This window comes from Rattus norvegicus, chromosome 3, assembly GCF_021556685.1.
Source record: "Rattus norvegicus strain SHRSP/BbbUtx chromosome 3, alternate assembly SHRSP_T2T, whole genome shotgun sequence".
NCBI classification, from domain to species: domain Eukaryota; kingdom Metazoa; phylum Chordata; class Mammalia; order Rodentia; family Muridae; genus Rattus; species Rattus norvegicus.
Genome location: NC_141536.1, coordinates 60,113,288 through 60,132,407, shown reverse-complemented (window position 1 = coordinate 60,132,407; position 19,120 = coordinate 60,113,288). Strand labels below are relative to the sequence as shown.

The following is a 19,120-nucleotide window of genomic DNA, read 5'->3' as shown; positions in this document are numbered from 1 at the left end:
TCAGAAGACTTTTCTCCAAACCGAACAGTCAGTGACACAAATGTCACACACTAGTGTGCCTTCAGGATGGCGTGCTGATGGCAGGGGATCCTTAGCCCAAAGCCCCCACTCTCACCCTCTCTGAATAAAGATGTCTCACACTTGAGCCTACATCTCAGGGTTCCTCCCCAGCACCTCGTGTGTCGGGATGACTGTTTTCTAGAGACTTTTCCAGCCTTGAATAGGAGTTCGAGCTGATCCAGGAACCATCCCTACACACCTGCGCTTGTAAATAGGAGTGCCTTTTGTTTATGTTATGCCACAGAAAAAAATGCCTCTTCCCAGTAGAGCTTAATCTAGTTATTCATATGCATTCTATAAGGTCAAAACCCGCCATCATGAATCTGTACTAGAATCTAAGCCAACAACGATCTTCTCCCTAGTAAGGCTTTGGAGGACGGAACTGAAGATGGGATCTACTCCATACTCCACACTGACCAATTTAAATCGTCTAAAAGGATGCCGGAAATCCTGACTCGAAAGCCACTTAACTCTATGTCCGTACAAGGCTTGAGATTGTCCGCTCTAGCAGTACACATAAAGTGCTGTTTACCACACACACGCACACACGCACGCACATGCACACGCGCAGGCACACACGCACTTGCACGCGCACACACCCGCCATCACCCTCTATTCGTTTTCTGCTTTCAGATGAAAAAAAAAGAGGGAGGGGACGAAGAGAGGGAGGGAGGAGGGACAGAGGAGGAAATCCATGGCGGGATAACCAGTGGTTGCTTTCTGCATTGTCAGTGCTTGAAATTTTGCACAGTTTAATGTTGGTGTGGTGGCCGCCATCGTTGGAGCTTATTGGGAGGGCAAGGTAACGGTGATGTATTCTTGATCTGCTTGTGCCATGCAGAGTCTTCTAATGGTTTCCTAAGGGGATCCAAGAAGGCCATACTAGATCCTTGGTTGTGGTTAATTACAGAATTACAAGCTTGTAAATATTTTTTAATTTTATTTTTCTTGGATATTTTATGTACTTACATTTCAAATGTTATCCCCTTTCCACCTTCTCCCATATCCCATATCCCCCTCCCCTGCTTCCATGAGGATGCTCCCACTCCCACCCACCCACTCCCACCTCAATGCCCTGGCATCCCCTACATTAGGGAAATGAAGCTCGTAACTATTAACATGAGTCAGAAGGCATGTCCTCATCCCAGGAAATCTGTGCTGTAGGACACACCCCGATTCACAGAGATTGATCAGCTCCCGGCCTCTTGGCCAGCTGACATGACACTCAGAGTCTAAAAGAATCTTAAGGCGTTCTTCTGGACTAGATTTGAAAAGAAAGTTGAAACTAGAACCCACCTGCCCTTCAGTCCCACCCTCCTCATTTCCAGAGAGAATCTAGACATGCATGGCCTCTGACCCCAGCCCTGCCCGTGACAGGCACCTGCCATTTCTACAACACCACCCACCTGCAGTTCTGCCACATGCCTTTGCTCCACCAGCCATCTCTGAGGGACAATACAGTCTCACTCTGGCTTTTGAATCTGCTCGACAACAAGCTCTTTGCAGAATAAATCTTCCTTTTTTCCTGAGAGGTAGATACATTGTAGCCTCTGGACTCTTGGTGGCTTCCCTCGGTATCGCACTGTAATTATGTGTCTGCCCTAAAGCAGCCCCACACTGAGGGAGGATGGTCCTTCCACATGCCCTCAGGAGATGCTCTGTGCTTGCTGTTGTCTGCCTCCCTGGGACCAGCTCAATAGTGCAGGTGACAGAAACGGGAAGTGCAGGTTACCACGGTGCAGCTACATGCACTTCTGTCACTGAGAGCCTTGCACACCTCCATTGCCTTGTGGTGGGGTGTTAATATTTCTAAAGCATGGGTGAGATGAAAGGGAAGTTACTCTGGCTGCTCAGAATCCCTCAGGGTCAGGGGCCATTCAGTGTCTGAACCAACTCCCTGAGATCACAGGGAGGGCTGAGCTGGAGGACTAACTAACATCACAGAGACAGGAGACTTAATCTCCAAGTGCTTGGCCTGGCATGCTTAGGTCTTGCTGCTACCGGGGATTTGAACCAACTGACGTTTTTAGATGGAAGGAAGAGAAGCCAAGGAAGAGAAACATACAGAGGAAGAGCCAACAGAACAGGAAAAGGCCCCAAGACGGTCTAAAGGAGGCAGCGGCGCTGTTTCCTCTGTGTCCTTTTCCAAACCGGACCTCCAGGGTCATCAGCTTCATCCCCGATGGCTTTGTACTCAACGCCAGTGATTCATGGATTGACAGAAAGCAGCCTCACACTGCTACCGTATGTGGTAAAACCTTCCCACATGGCTCTCCTTTGGCTGCCATCTCTAAATGTTATTGTCTTCCACTAGAAACTCTGGTGATGCCGAAACTGCCTGGCTCAAGAGTCACGCTGGGTCTGTAACAAAATTTCCTGAGTACCTACGATGGGCTCGGGGCTGGCTTTTCATGCGTGGCCTGACTCTGTAGGATTCAGTACTGAGTTAGGGCGTATGATCTCTCCGTCTCCAGGTGTGAAGACTGAGGCTAGGGTTTCCAGGACGAACCCAAGACGACAAGCAAACAGCAGAGCGTAGGTTTTTCCTGTGCTTGGATCTCAGACTCCTTAACCACTACAAATCTCTGAGGCCTGAGGCCGTGCATGCGCAAGTGGTGCTATGATTGCCTCAAAGCCTCTGTGGAGTCACCTATACAGAAGCGGCCACGGCTGTGAACTGAACTGTCTAGAAGCATGCCTGCAGGTCCTCTAGAAGCCAGAGAACCCTAACCCAGGCCACTATTGGGTGAAACTAGGTTTAGAACTCAAGACTTTGCTCATCAGCTTAGGGCTTGTTCCAACCTCCTCCGATCTATGTATAAAACTTGAAGCCTAGATATCTTTGAGATCAAAGATTCTAAAGGAATCCCCAAGAGATAACACTAAAACGAAAATCCTGAGCTGGCATCTTGGCGCTTGCACTCAGTCCCAACACTTGGGAGGCTGAGGAAGGAGGACAGGACTTTGAAGTTAGCTTAGGCTACATAGCAAGACCCTGTCCAAGAAAAAAAAAGTGGGGGCGTGGGGGGACAGGGATGATGAGTGAAGCAGATTTCAAACAAGCAGAAAGCTGACTGGACCGGAGTTTGTTTTGAAGGGCAGGGTGGTGAGGTGAGATGCCGCCCAGAAGCAGGAAATGGAATGAAAAGTCAGCAAACAAGGTAGGAAAGACAGCCCTGAGAGGCCGGAGAAGCTGAATGGAAACGCCGAAGGAAGATAAATGGATAATTTAACAGCCGTTCAGTTTTTAAGCAAGACAAAGAGCAGGCTACATTGCATCAGAAAAGGACGAGAAATGATGACGGATGGCCTGTGGGATCGCAGAGGCCAGCCCAGGGCAGATCTGAGGGACTAAATAAGGATTTGGGACTGATAGGGATTGAAGAGTTTTTCAAAATCTATTTAATGGTCAGGCAGGGGACATTGATCGTTTTTCAGAGGAAATGTTGAGGCGCAATGAGGTGGTCGGCCCTTATTTCCGATGTGGACAGGTGAGCCAGAGGTGAGCGCATACACAGTGCCATGGCAGCACTCGGATTTTAAAGTCGTTTTTGAAGGACAGTGGGGAAACACTAATTTAATTTGATCTTTACGAAATAAGCGTTCGTCTTCTCCATTCTCAGACTGGGAAGCCTTTTTAACTGTTGACTTATTTAATACTTCTCACATAGCCAAAAATAGCCCTCGTGTATTTATTTATTTACTTACTTATTTATTTATTATTGTATTGCTGGGTATTAAACAGGAGGCTTTATGCATGCTGGGTAAGTACTCTGCCACTGAGCTGTATCCCCAGATCCGTGGTAGGGTTTTAAATACTTTATTATTGAATAGTTAACATGAGCCTACTTAACACAATTTAAAATGTTTGAAAAACAAAACCAATCAAGGAAATGATCTCCCTGCCCCCATTGTCTGCCTGCCTCAGTTTCCCTCTCTCTGAGATTAATGATGGTTAATAGGATGTTGTGAACAGTAAAGATGGTCTATACAGGTCATGAATACAGTGTCTCGACACAGATTTCAACCCAAATGCTTGCTTGCAGGTGAAGGGCGGGATGTGTCCTTTGCATGTAATATATTTTGAGCTTGCTTCTGACTTGCAGTCAGAGCTTTGGTGGCTGAACACCACTCGATTTTGAAGATAAAAATGAAGTTATTTAACCACTAGCTAATTATTACCGTACACTGTTGTAAACAGGATACAATTTTCCTTACAAAGGCATCATTCCCATACTCTTGGTTGATGAATAGCCAGAAGCGGGGTCACTGGACTTTAAGGTCGATAGTTAGCACTTTGATGGCTATTGCCAACGTTTCCTCTGTGGAGTTTGAACTATTTTATATCCCCATCAGTAAAGCCTGAAGTGCCAAATCACTGTATCCTGCTTGACGAAGAGGGTGTTGTCGGGTGTCCTTAAGTCTTGTCAGTATCAAGTATGAAAGGGGTGTTAGCAGATGTCTCTAACTCTGGTCAGTATCATGTGTATAAACTGTATCTCACTGTAGTTTCCACACCATATGTATGATGTGGCTTTAGATTTACTTATTCAAGGGCTGTTGGTTTCTGTAAAGTCTTCTCATGTTCTGCCCTCCTTCCTATTGAGTAGGAACTCACTGGATATTACATTTTCCCTAGATTGTCTTTCACTTTGTTTATGCTATTAAAATATTAATAGATTTTTTGGAGTTTTCCAGTTTTCATTGTCTGGTCTGGTCTGGTCTAGTCTAGTCTGGTTTGGTTTAGCACAGGGTCTTACTGCATAGCCTTGGCTGGCCTTGAAACTCTAACGAATTGTACTATTCTAACCGATACCACTTTATAATAGATTTTAATGTCCAGTCCACCTTTCTCAATAGTCTTCAATGTTTTCTAGGTCTGATTATTTTTCTCTACAAATTTCATTTATTTATTTTATGTATGTGAGTACACTGTAAATTCAGACACACCAGAAGAGGGCATCAGATTCCATTACAGATGGTTGTGGGCCACCATGTGGTTGCTGGGGACTGAACTCAGGACCTCTGGAAGAGCAGTCAGTGCTCTTAAGCTGAGCCATTTCTCCGAATTTTACAAATCTAGTGTGTCCTTTTATTAAAAACCCTATTCTATTTTGAACGGTCTCTAAGAATTAAATTGACATGCCTTCCTAACATTTACAAGATCAGCGCGTCTGCCCAATGCCACAGTGGTGTGGGCAGATGAAGCTCTTTCCATGGGCAAGGAGACCAGCTCCTGATGCAACATCCTCCATGCTGGTGTGGGTAGAGAGATGGGGATGATCTAGACACAGACACGGTGGTAAATGAAAGACATTCCCTTACTCTTATTCTTTCTCTTGGAAATCTCGCCTATGTTCATCAACCTAGAATTCAGAAGAGGGGAGTTACCCTACCACACGGGAAAAAAAGAAAAGGGGATTTCTGTCCTCAAAGTCCTCTGCTTAAAGACAAGGTATTCCACATGGATACTTAGGGTCTCGGTCTCCCTATGTCTGGAGCATTTGGGATTTGAAAGCTTGGTGACTCCCACCCTGAAATATGAACGTTGCTCACTAGTGAGAGTCAGAGCCTCTTTTAAACTCACATAAGTATGCTCACCCATACCACACACACACGCATGCACGCACACGCATGCACACACACACACTCATACACACATGCACACACAGGCGTACACGCACAGGCACCTTGTGCAGGCAGTCATCACCAGATTTCCACTGTGCCCACTCACTACTCCCTACAATCAGTCTCTGACACTCAGGAAAACTTTCAAACGGGTGCTTTTAAAGAGAGTGCGAGCTAAGAGCATGTTCTAGAATCCATTCCTGGGGCCCCACAGCACTGTCCTCAAAACTTAATCTGGACTAAAGGTACTGAATTGCAACTGTGTCTACGGGACCCTCTGCCACCCAGGTGCCCTACGCACTATGCTTGGGGTCTCTCAGACTCAAGGCACATGAGAGAAACATTTTTAAGTGAGAAAATGAATGTTCGTAGCTTACCAAACTCAAATTTTAATGATCCTTTTTACACATTGAATTTTAGGAGGGAAATGTATTTTAAACATTTCTATAAAGCCTCAGTGGCCTAATTTTATTGGGAAGCACTCTGATGTGTAAAAAGGTGGATTATTACCATGTGGCTACATTTTAGTTACATGTCCCAACCAACTCTTCTATGAAGCCCCCATCCATCAAAGCCTGCGGCTTCTGGGTCAGCAGCCACTCCTGCCAAGTCAGGAGTCGCCCTCACAATGCACATGATTGATGAGCAACCAGACTGCTCGGAAAGCCCAGCCACCAGGATAACCCGTACACATACACACTGTCCTAGAGGGCTCATTAGAGCAGCAGGCCCTGTTCTCCGTCCATTCACAGGAGCTGTCCCTTCAGCTCGCCTGTCAATTATTCCGCACAGTCCTTGTTTTGTCTTCCCAAAGCAAGGTGGAGTTGAGTTGTAGATAAAAAGATTCATTGTCTACGCCTAAAGTTTTTGAGATGGTGTTGGGGTGCCCTTCCGTTTTGAACTAGCCATGCACCATCAGGGATTCTTAAACAACCCCCTGCAGTAGGAAGGACGCTCATCTGTTGTTGGCCCTGTAATAAGATAAGAAGCCTCTTTTGTGACCAACACACCAGCTAAGTTCCCAGATAAGAAGATATCATAGGCTTGGATCCAAGCAGGACTGGGCTGACCTGCCAACCCTGCTTGATCTATGTAAACAGACCAGGTGAGACCCGCTCGCTGCATGGTTGTGAGGTGAGATTAGTGAAGATGCAGTGCTCCTGACTGGAAACCAAGATCCACCAATTACTCCATGTTTCATCATCTACTCTCTAGAATAGCATGCAATGGGCAGCCCCCAGAGCAGGCTATGCCCAAAGATGTGGTTCACTCAGCTAGACACCGTACAGACGCCACCATGCCCAGCTGTAGCCTACAGCCTGACATTACGGAAACAGCAAAGCTTTAATCCTGGAAGTCTAAATTCCTTGCCTCATTAATTCAGAATGTTAATGTCATCGTGACTATCTCTTCCCACAAAGAAATCCCTCGAGCATATAAAGAAGAGAGCAGAACTGTGGGGTCCAGACAGAAATGGAAAGAAAGGGCTCTGTTGTAAACTTCCACACGCACCAGTAGTCTGCTCCAGCCTTGGAAAGAAAATAATCTCCTTGTAAGTTATTACCGGTGCTATAATTAGCCTCCAGAATATTAAACATGATACCATGAGCATCATCTTCAGGTATACCTTAGGTTGGTGACGCCCTCAAGACTCAACTGCAGAACTGAATCATGCTTGCCCCGGATTCTAATGAGCCTGCCTGCTTCTGTGCAAAACATCACCACTGTGGCTTCATCATTTTTACTGTTCTGTGGTAACTATCACCCATTACCTAAATTTTAAGATCTCCAGTATCACTAACACACACACACACACACATGCACACACATGCACACACATATACACACACATACACACATGCATACACACACAAACACACACACATGCACACACATACACACACACATACACACATGCACACACACATGCACACACATATACACACACATACACACACGCATACACACACATACACACATACACACACATATACACACACAAACACACACACATACGCACACACACATATGCACATACACTTGCACACACACATACACACACATGCACACACACAAACACACACACATGCACACACATATACATACACATACACACACAAACACACACATACACACACATACACACACATGTGCACACACACACACACACACACACACACACGCACACACACCTGACAATGTGTTTTGGTCTCTGCAAACCTTTCGCATAGCCAACTTGTCATTGGTATTGCTCAGTAGTAATACAAAAAAATCATTTTCCAAGTTGAACAAAGTAATCCATCCTGTGTGGTAAACACAGTGTAATGCTGAATTCACACAAGGAGGACATAACTGGTTGTGGGTTTTCTTTTCTGGGTTCACCTGGATCATCGACAGGCTAAATGACCAACCCCTTTGAGTCCCCTTCCCTAAGAGCTACAACTGTGCTGTCTCATTAACTCTGCCCGCAGAGGGAGCGGACATCCTCCTCCAGTGTCTGCTGGATCCACAAATCAGGACAGGATGAGACTGTAGGAGCCTCTTTAAAAACAAAACAATCCGGCCCTCCATGCTGGACAGGCTGGGTCTGGGGAAAGGGAAATGCATACGCTCAGTGTCCACCCTGCCGTGAAGTGGGAGAGCTGTTGGCTGAGTGTCAGCACCTCACTTCTGTGTGAGGAAGGTGGGACGCCCATGAGCCAGCCACCAGTTCAAAGTTTTGGGGAGCGCCAGGAGAGGCCTCAGCAAATCCAAGTGAGACCTAGCATGGGAGATAAAAGGAGCAAAGTAGGGGTGCTCAGCGGGTTCCAGCAAAGTAGGGGTGCTCAGCGGGTTCCAGCGGGGATGGGACTTAGAGACAGAGAGGGGCGATATGTAGGGGGTGGGGGTGCTCGCCCTGGAAGAGCTCTAGTCTTTGTGGTAGTGGGGGTTGCACACTCCAGTCACCCGTCCCCTGAGAAGAGAGCCTAGTCCACCCGTTGTGATGGCCAACTCCACACACAGAGTGGCTAAAGAGTGGCCCAGGGGCTAGTTTTGAATGGAAGCAGAGGCGCAGCCTCTAAAGTCACATCTCTGTCACTATAGCTGTTAGTGCACCACAAAGAAACGGAGGGGAACTTCCAGGTTAAATCCCACTAGCCTCAGGCACACTCCTAAACAAATCCTAGGGATATCCTGAGGCTAGCCTGGAGGGGGGGTGGGGCTCATGGAATAGAAGAGTTACTGTTCAGGAGAGTTCATTTATAACCCACTGCTATCCTTCCCTCCCTCCCTTCCTCCCTTCCCCCTCCCTCCCTCCCTCCCTCCCTCCTTCCCTCCCTCTTTTCTTTCCTCCCTCCTTACCTCCCTACCTCCTTCCCTTCCTTTCCTCTCTGAGGGAGATCAGATTGTTCAAGGATTAAGTCTATTAGAATATCCTGCCACCTTCACAGAAAACAGAGACCCAACTAGGACATCATTTATATTCTGACTCTAGTACCCAATAAAAATAACCTAGACTAGCCAACGGGCTACTGTGCTATGGCACCCACACAGGCATGAAGAGACCTAGCCCCTCTTTATCCTTTGTGTTTAGCACAGGGCTGCCTTATTAAAGTTTGCCTCACCATCACAAGATCACCACCGCAGCTCCAGCGATTAAGTTGAATTTCCACCACAGCTAGGAGATAGGGATAAAGGTGAGAAAGAGAGAAAGCACCTTCAGGCTGAGCATGGTTCTTTGAAGCACTGTGCCTGAAATCTTGCCTTAGGAACTCTGCTTACATTTCACTGGTCTCTGATAAGTTCAAGGAAGGCTAAACTGCATACAGGACAGTCAACATGCAAACTCTGCTAGAAATGCCAGTGTCAACAGAATAAATGACCGTGTCCCCAGATAGGCCAGAGGTTATACGGCCATAGACTCTCAACCTCTTTGCCAGAGAAGGACAAAGTGTATAAATGGCTCACACTCCCAGCTGCTGAAAGCCCACTGTGTCATGGTGAGAGTCGGGCCTCTGCAGGGGCTTCTTCCTTCCCGCCCTGTTTCCATTCCCACGTGTCAGCTCCGTAGCTTGACAGCCTTCGCACCCTGTCCACGGTTCGCAGGGTGGCCCGTTTTCTTCTGCTGGCTGTCCTCACATGAGTCTAAAACCACTGCAGGACTGGTGTCTGTCTGCTAAGGACATTTATGGGGAAGTTATTTTTTTTTTTTTTAGTATGGGCAAACAAGACCTGCCTAGAAATTTTTTCTTTTCTTAACTCTCAGGGTTGCCCCATACAAAATTACATACTGATATCACAAATATGATAACTGGTGACTAGTGTGCAATCTGGATTCAAAAATCCATGTTCAAACCCTAATACTGTCTTCCCCAGGCAAATTAGATAACATTTCTCTGCCGGGGATCTTAGAGTCTTCGGTTTAGTTGGTTCTGTTTTGTTTGTTTTTGTCCATAAAATGGGAGAATAAAGATATACCTCCTGCTGGTTGCACCGAGGACTTAATAAGGAAAACTTATATGGATACACGACCTGACAGACCCACATGTGTAACAGATGCAAATATTTACTCTTTATTTCCAGGCTTCTGAAAATTACACAAACGGATACTCTAAAGCTACCTACCACTAGACATCTCTTCCAAGACGTCTGGGCTTGCTTCTGAGCTCACCGCTATCGTTTGATTGTTTGTTTTTCCAAGTACGGTTTAAAAACTGCTGGGAGCCTCATATGGTAGTTAATACATTATCTTAAGCAATTTAATGCAAATTAATTTTTACACAACCTTGAGTTTCAAAAGCCATAGGACTGGGGAGGGGAGGAGAGGGGTTTAGGAGGCTGTTTGCTCTCTCCATCTGGACCCTGGAGCGGCCCCATCTGCTCTCCCGGGTCCCACCAGCTCTCAGCAGCTCCCCTGCCAAACAGCATGTGGAGCCTTTAAACTCAACAGCATGGTTGAGCGCCCGGAAAGACGAATGCTTCAAGTTTTCTAGGAACATGGGGGGATTACTAGGGCATTGTAGCATTCTGTTTTTGAACTGTCACCCAAGTCAGACATCAGGTTCCTAGTTAGTTTTATCTCCGAGTTTGCCTCTCTCTTGGGATTTCGAGTCTCACTCTCTGAGGGGGTTTCTCAGGCTGAGCGTGAGAGTTTTGGACTTGTTCTGATGAGTATTCCGGCAAATGATGGGAACCAATGAACGGTTCAGGAGGGACAGCTTGACCTGTAAGGGCCGGTTGGACTGGAGCAAATGGAAGGCAGGAGACTAGTAAGGATGCTGTCACGGGATTCAGGTGGAGGAGTGTGACAGCCTGAAGGAGGAACTGGAGCATCAGCAACAGATACAAGTACAGAGACCCTGTGGAAGGGGTGACTGTGGCATGCTTGAGTGAAAAGGGCAGTGCTGTGAATTCCAGAGGGGAGTTGCTGCACGGATGACAAGGCTTGCTCGGCTCCTGGGAGAGCGGCCCTGTGAACACATGGGGGTCTGAAGGACAGGGATGAGTTTAGCTATGCCAGGTCAAGTCATTGTGTCTTCAGCCATGACAGCACATGGGAGAGGAGGAGCTTGAATGTGACTCATGGGTGACTGTATCACTGCTACCTGGCATGTCCAATCTGGGGCTGTTCCTATCGGAACCTAGAAGCTCAGCAGTCCACTAATTTATTAGTGAAGACACGCTACCACACTTGGCTGCTTCGAGCTCAAGTCACCCACCGTAAATAGAAACCGCCTACGTTTCTCAAAGACACTCTTGCCCACTGTGACTCATCAGTCATGAGAGTCTGAGACTCTGAAGGCCCCCCACCACTGACAAGCCCCTCGCCCCTTCTGCTGGAGGTCTGGGTGGCCATGTCAGCCTCATGTAGTGTCTGTGCTGTTCCGTTTCAGAATGCCAGAGCCCAGAGGACCCCGACCTTTCACTCAGAAAGGACACAACCATGGTGGTAGAACAGTGCTAGAAAGCTTGCCTGACGTGAGTGCCAACTCCAGTCGTCCATTTTATCAAAAGCCAAGGAGGCAGAGATGCAGCCTTGCCTAGCATACCCTGCGGTCAACCCTGGGCAATCAAAAAAAGGGGAGCATTTCAAAAAGTACTCTGACTCCTTCCCGTTCCATAGACTGTCTCAGAGTTTCTCATAGTTCTCTTTTATAAAATACCGGTAAGAGACGACAGAAAATGCTGCCACCTTTCTAGCGATTTGCAACTATAATTCAACAACAATAGTCTTCATCCATAAAAATTAATGTCGAGCTCAGACGCCTTCCTCGGATATTAAAGTATTGACGAGGTATTTGGGCACATGCAGGTTCAAAGCCCAGTATGGTGTGAATTTGTTTGCTCTTTTGCCCTTGCAACGGCCATCAGGCAGAGCGGCTGCCCCCATCTCTAGGAGCAAGCCAGGCTCCTACTTACTCTTTTGTCCCACGTCTTGATGTCACAACCCCAGAAGTGACTGTGGTCAACGGCAGACGGTAGCAGGTGTGGATCATGGCTAAAGGAACACGAGGCCAAACTCTGGCTGTTCGCAGCTCAGTGTGTTGAAGGGAATGTAGTCTCAGGAGTCATAGCACCAAGAGATGTCCACTTCAGTGAATTTCTGACAGCTGGTGGCTGGGAAGGGGATAGTCTACGTCATCTGTTCAAAGCCAACCCCCTCGGAGACTACACAGAAAAACAGGGTGGGGTCAATTCTTGAAAGCACTAAAAATAAAATGCAGAACGTTTTCCGTATGGAAGCTATAGCTGGAGAGATTGTTGGCATGCTTTGGGTCCGCATACACAGGAAGACAACAGGAGGCTTCTGAGAGAAGGCCAAACCTGGGGAGAGTGCTCAAGGAGGGCTAGTTGTCCAGGGAGGGAGCCGCCACACTACTTGAAACCAGCAAGACTTCAGCAAACTCCAGCTCAGTCTCTCACTGTATGGCGACAAGCAAGGCATTTGACCTTGAACTGCAATTTCCTCACCTATAAAGAGATGCTAAAGAGACCCATGGCTCAGAACCGCCATGATGTTCCTGTGAGGTAACGGCATCAAACCCCAGCCCTGGCCTAGTGCAGTGAATGTTCATTAAATAAGCCCTCCTCGTCTCTTTTTCTTAAATGTCATCAGGAACAGGAAAGGGGGAACATCATTTGGCCAAGGGAAGGTATCTTTCGGTCTCTGCTAGCAAAGATACTGTACTGTACGTGTGGGCTCATAGCACGTGGCAGGAAAGCTTAGTTCAGTTAAGTACTGTGGTTTGTGGCTGGGATGAGTCTGCAGACACCTAGCAATACATGTATTTCTCAAAGATAAAGGTACTTTGGATGACAACAACTTGAGTAATAGAGAGTACTGTTACCAGCTTCTAGGGTACCCTACAATGCACAGCCTCCACAAAAACCATTTATCCGACCCACAGCCTCCGTAGCACTGAGGTGGAGACACTGCAGAAGCCACAACCTCTTTCATTACCCACTGAGCTGCTGTGAACAAGCCCTTCATTTAGATCTTGACTTTTCTCCATTACAAACTAACAGCAACACAGATAGTAATAGTAATGATAATAATAATAATAATAATAATAATAATAATAACAACCTCGTGAGGTTCTTGAGAAAGTTAGCCATTGGCGTGCCTGAAACAGCACAGCCTGGCACTAAGTAAGCATCCCATAGCACATGGTGTTAACGGCAGGAACCGGTGAGATGAACAGTGGCCGAGCCAGATGCCCGTAAAGGACCAAGAGAGTGAATCAGCTGCAGGAGATCTCGATGGAGTCAGGTGGACAGCGTCTTTCAGGAACCGGGCTTGGGGGAGGGATCAGGCTTGGGAGGGATGGAGTCCTCTGTGTACACAGCAGCATCTGGATCGTACAGGGGAGAAAGGTCCCAGTGGCAGATCTGTGTTCTTCTTAGCTTTACCCACTCTCACTCTTCTCAAGGCCTTGAGACTGTATTTTCTTGTTAGCATATAAGCCTCTTGTTCTAAATCTTAGACACTGTTTATAGGGATCGATTTAGCAGAACCTATCAAAATGCAAATTCACATACCATTTGACCTAGAAATGCTAATTCTATCCTCTGACCTTCTGCTATTCTTCATCCACAAAACAGCTACATACAGGATATCCTTGGCACCATTACTTAGGATGGCCAAATATAAACAACACTGATTTCCATTAGCAACAGAGAACTGGTTTAACAAATTTGACAGCTGTGGAACACTAGGTAGCCATTAAAAAATAAAACCCTTCATTTTTCATTTATATAGATAAATGTGGTTCTTGAAGGCCACACTAACAGCTGATCATACCCAGTGTCTCTTGGGATGGAAATCCAATGGTTGGGGCAGTGTGGAAGGAGGCTTTACACTGTACATCTTGTACCCTCATGTATCCCTTGAGCTATGTGAATGTTACTTGTTGAAAATATAAATAAAATATTGTGCTAGTCACCGGAGAGCTCAACAATGGAGTGTGGCTTTCCAAGCCAGGAAGGGGGAGTCCCTCAGCCACCCAGATGACTAGGTGTCCCCTCATATAGAAAGTGTCCCAGGTACTCCAGATGGGTCAGGAGAATGCTAGCGGTATTCAACTCTTGGGTCCAACTGGGGTTTCACAGAATCAACACGGGTCATGAGTCCCATGTTGCTCTGCAGGAATCCTGTCAAAACCCTGGGAATAAGTTACAGAGCCATACTCTTGAGCTCAGAGAAGGAAACAGTATTCTAAAGCCAGAAGTCAGAATAAAGCAGACCTCCTTGGGAGGCAGTGTGGTCATTGCTCCTGCGGGCATCTAAACGGTGGCTAATGACCATGCAACCATCTGTGAGTCCCTCATAGGTGACAGTGGGTACTGTCCCCCACCCCCTCTCTCCAGGAGGAGGGATTCACTTTCACAGAACCATCAAGGATTATCTGCTGGTGGCCAGCCTTCAAGAACGTCCACCACTTTCTATGTGCTAGAAGCAGTTCTCTTGCTCAGAGCACCTGGCTGACAGTCACCATGAACCTTGGGGCTTGGATTCGCAGATATACCTCTCTTTGTGGGAAAACCTATTCTATTCCCTTATTCTATTCGGACTGCATAACCTTTCAATTCTTCACCCAGAGCGTCAGCAGCTGCTTCTGTGGCTTTTCTCACAGAAAGCACAAAGTTTGCTTTCGTTATGTACTTGAATGAGTTTCTGACAGGCGGTGGCTGGGAAGGGGATATTCTACTTCCTTTCTTCACAGACACAGATACACTAGTTCCTTGCCCTTGCAGCCAACTGCATTTATGTACGAACTTATACCTTCAGAGCGATTCCTCGAGATGGGGAATTTTGCCGCCTTTGTCCAGAACCAACACTTGTCCTAAGAAAAATGATTCTTCCTCTGGTAATCCTGTCTCTGGAGAAAACAAAGAAAAAGAGGGAATTTTGAAAAATCAGTATTTCTCCCCCTAACACCTCCCCCCAAGTGTTTTATTCCACACAAAGGAAGCAAGAGAAAAAAGAAAAGAAGAAAGATACAGTGGGAAAAGCTATTTGGGGCTAAGCCAAACTAACTTAAATGCTTTAAAGAATAAATTGGTGGAGAAATCCGAATCATGGGCAGGTGCTAGGAATGTAATTTAGTAAATGCTCGGGAACCTGCCAAAGAAGAGAAAAATGTGTTGCTTTTGAGATCATTTCCCAGCAGCTCCATAAAAGAAAACTGATTACAGGAATTTAATAAGTAAAACAGAGCCAGAAATAGTGTGATCAAATGAGTTTTTAATTACATTTCGGCAGAAAAAAAATTCCAATTCGTGCTCCTGGGATTAAAAAAAATAATAATAATTTCTAGAGAAATGCTTTTGTAGCAGGAAAATAACATATACACTAATTTCCATAGGAATTACAGTAGTCAGTTTAATTAAAAGGCTTGATCCGAGTAAAGTGGAGCCGGTGCCAAGACATGCTAAATAAAACCATGGCAGTCACTGCTGCCTCACACTGTTGTCAAAAATAAATAAACCGACAGACAAACAAACAAACGCTGAGTACCAGGCAGGGTTTAGGCATCTGCATTTTTCTCGTGGAAATAAAGGGAATTTTTGAGCCCTGGGATATTGTATGGCTTTGCTCTTTTCATATGTGAAATAAATGGTATAGCTGACTTTAAATGAGATATTTCTAGTCAGTACGACCAAAATCACTGGAACACACACACACACACACACACACACACACACACACACACTCAAACACACACATACTCACACACAAACACACACACATGCACACACACACACTCTCAAACACACACACACAGACTCAAACACACACATACTCAAACACACACACTCAAACACACACACATGCACACACACATACTCAAACACACACACTCAAACACACACACATGCACACACACATACTCAAACACACACACTCAAACACACACACATGCACACACACACTCTCAAACACACACTCTCTCTCACACACACACACACACATGCACACACACATGCACACACACACTCTCAAACACACATACACACTCTCACACACACACACACACACACACACGCATGCATGAGAGGCGGGATGGAGGAAGGTTAAGAATAGATGTCACAGGGCATCGATGTGAAGAGAAGAATTATCTCCAACAGTAAGAGTCTCACGATTTACTCAGATATGTCCAGGAGAATCTGTCAGGTTTCCTGACAGGTGTTTTGGCCTGTGCTCAGGGGAAGGACACCCTGCCATCTTTAAGGTGTTTACGGATGCTTAGCCTGAGCTTTCTCAGTGGGTTCTAACTCAGTTCGTCGGTGAGATCCTCAGCCCACCCCATAGTATCCCATCTCTGGGTAGATCGAGTCAAAAACTGCCTCGCTGGCATCCAATTCAAATGAGACAGCTAATGGTCAGGATTCCAGTGCCAGGGGTCATCCAGGGCTTCTGAGGCCAGAGGTCACTCAAACCACTTGGAAGCAGGGACCTCATCTCTTAAAAGGAAAACTTAAATGCAAAGGGAAGTATCTAGAAGGATCTGTGGATCTTGTGCAGTTAAGGACCCTGCAGCATCAGTTCCATGCGCCTGGTGATCCATCTGTCCCGTATGGCACTCCTCAGATCTCCTCTCCCCATCTCCTCATGCCTTCCCATCCCTCTCTTCCACACCCCGACCCCTTCACCTCATATCTGTTACTAGAGTGGAAACAGATGTTTGAATTAGACGGAATCCAAGGTTTTTAAACTGTGAGATTAGGAACACTGAGAACGTTAAGTAGAAAGGCTTGCAGTCAAGCCGCCAAATGCGAGGAAGACAGGGCTGTAGGAGAGCAAAAGTCATGTCGGCGGGCTCCTATGAAGACCCTTCCTCTCCCCCATTCACGTCATTTAGAGCTGCGTCATTCCATGTGGATCTGTGTGCTCAGCATGGCTGCCGTGCATTTTGCTTTCCGAGGAAAGCGAGTCATTGTAAGTTTTTTGTTTGTTTTGTTTTTTTTTTAAAGATCTATTTATTTAATTGAGTACACTGTAGCTGTCTTCGGACACACCAGAAGGGGGCATCGGATCCCATTACAGATGGTTGTGAGCCACCATGTGGTTGCTGGGCATTGAACTCAGGACCTCTGGAAGAGCTGTCGGGGCTCTTAACCGCTGAGCCACCCCTCCAGCCCTTTTGTTTTTTAAGTTCCCAGCCTGATAGACTGATAGGCAGAGCTCTCTCAGGTAGGCAAAGACATGTGCATTAATAATTACAGGCGAACTGTGCTTGTAGACCCCGAGCCTAAAGGCCGCCTTTCAGCTGAGTACTACCCAACCCTCTTGTCTCTCACTCTCTGCGTGGACTCTTTGAATACAACACGACAGTGTTGGATGCCTGCACGGTCTCAGCCATAGTTCATGGTTACCAGCGTAATCATTTCCTTCCATATAACTGGTTCCCATTCCCCCTTGAAACAGAAAGAGGAAGACTATACATGACCATGACCTAGCTGTCTCTCTCCACCTGTTTCCTCTTTGTTTTAGGCCTTGGTGAAAGTCAATGCAAAACTGAAGCCGATGCTGGACTCAGTGGCCGCCAACCGCAGGAAGTGGGAAGAGTTGCACCAAAAAAGACTACAGGTCTCTGCTGTCTCCCCAGTCCCTTCCAGTCCCAGCCCAGCGGTGGCCGGAGAGGACAGACTGTAAACCACCCAGAGCTGCTGCGCCACCCTGTGGCCTGGAGGACCCTCTGCATCCTGAACTATCTGCTTTGGTTGAATAGCATCACCCTCTTCGTTCAGCTCCGACAGTCCTAAAGCTTTGACTGGATCAGGAAGCACACAAGGAAGTGTGCTTGGCGGCAGAGAAACGGAAGGATGAAGAGAATACGACCCTCAACTTTGTCATGAACCCATGCTGCTGGATTTGGATCCGTGGACCTGAAGGCCATCACCCCACTCGTGCTGAGTTGAGAGGACACCGTTGTAAAAGTGTCACTATGGCTGCTTCCTGTATGGCACTTTTCTGTTATGAGCATTTCCTTTCTGTGCAGCCTCTCCGGAGCAGGCTCCAGCCGGTCCCAAGAATGCAGATTTGCATTCTAGGTGTTTTGTTTCTAATCTACTGCTTCTTTGTAATGCACCAGACCCTTCGTCTCCTTTGCTAGTGGATAAGCCTGCTCCCTTTATTAGAGCCAGGTAACCCCAATCTTGCTTGCCACAGTAGTAATATAGTGTGTTTGTCTAATTGGTGTTACACAGGAGCTGTAACTCTGCAGTGAGATAGATCATGGTTCAGCTTTTTAATTCAGCCTTTGTTGCAAACAAAGCCTTTTTCTAGGGGGAAACAGATTAATAATTTTATTAAAGCAAAGGTGAAAAGGAATCTAAGGCCACATGTACAAGTGACATGTATGAACACCAGAACTGCTTCCAACAAAGAAATATTTCACAGGTGCAGAGGAACCCTGTGACCAGTCGTGGAATAGTTTGAGGTGAAGGGGATGAAGGTTTGGGGATAAAATTTAAGGAACCCTGATTTTACATTTTTCCTTACATGTAAAAAAGAATGTTCTAGAAAGGCCAGGAAATAACACCTGCACAACCTATATCCAGTAAGAAGTCAGATCTACAGCACGTGAAAACAGTTTTAAAGAGGTATGCTCACTAGAAAGCTGCCTGAGACACTAAGGACAGGATCTGTCTTACCCAAAGAACATTGGGCTTCCTGTCCCTCACTTTGCATCACTAGTTGAGTGAGTTTGGACCTAGATTTCTCTGTGTCAAGCGAGATTACACTAGGAATTTATTTGCAGAAATCTTAGCATTAAAATCTTTTGTCCAAATAAACTTCCAAGGATTCCCCAGGGCACAAGATAGCTGGAATCTGAAATTTTCTGTGTGAAGCAGGTTTTGGGCGCCCAGAGTCCAGACAAACATGACTTTGTTCACATACATGGTGCTCCATAGAGAACTCCCTAGGGAATGTGAAACCTGAGAGTCA

The 19,120-nt window shown here is 46.4% G+C and overlaps 1 protein-coding gene across 3 annotated transcripts in view; it reads left to right on the top strand.

Annotated features, from left to right (window-relative positions):
- Pde11a (phosphodiesterase 11A) overlaps positions 1-18,992 on the top strand; it is a 370,466-nt gene extending 351,474 nt beyond the window's left edge. For all 3 annotated transcript variants that reach the window (NM_001127480.2, NM_080893.2, NM_001127481.3), the window contains 1 exon segment: positions 17,663-18,992. In NM_001127480.2, the coding sequence (NP_001120952.1) occupies positions 17,663-17,824 (162 nt within the window). In that variant the 3' untranslated portion in view covers positions 17,825-18,992.
- Positions 18,993-19,120: the final 128 nt, after the last annotated feature.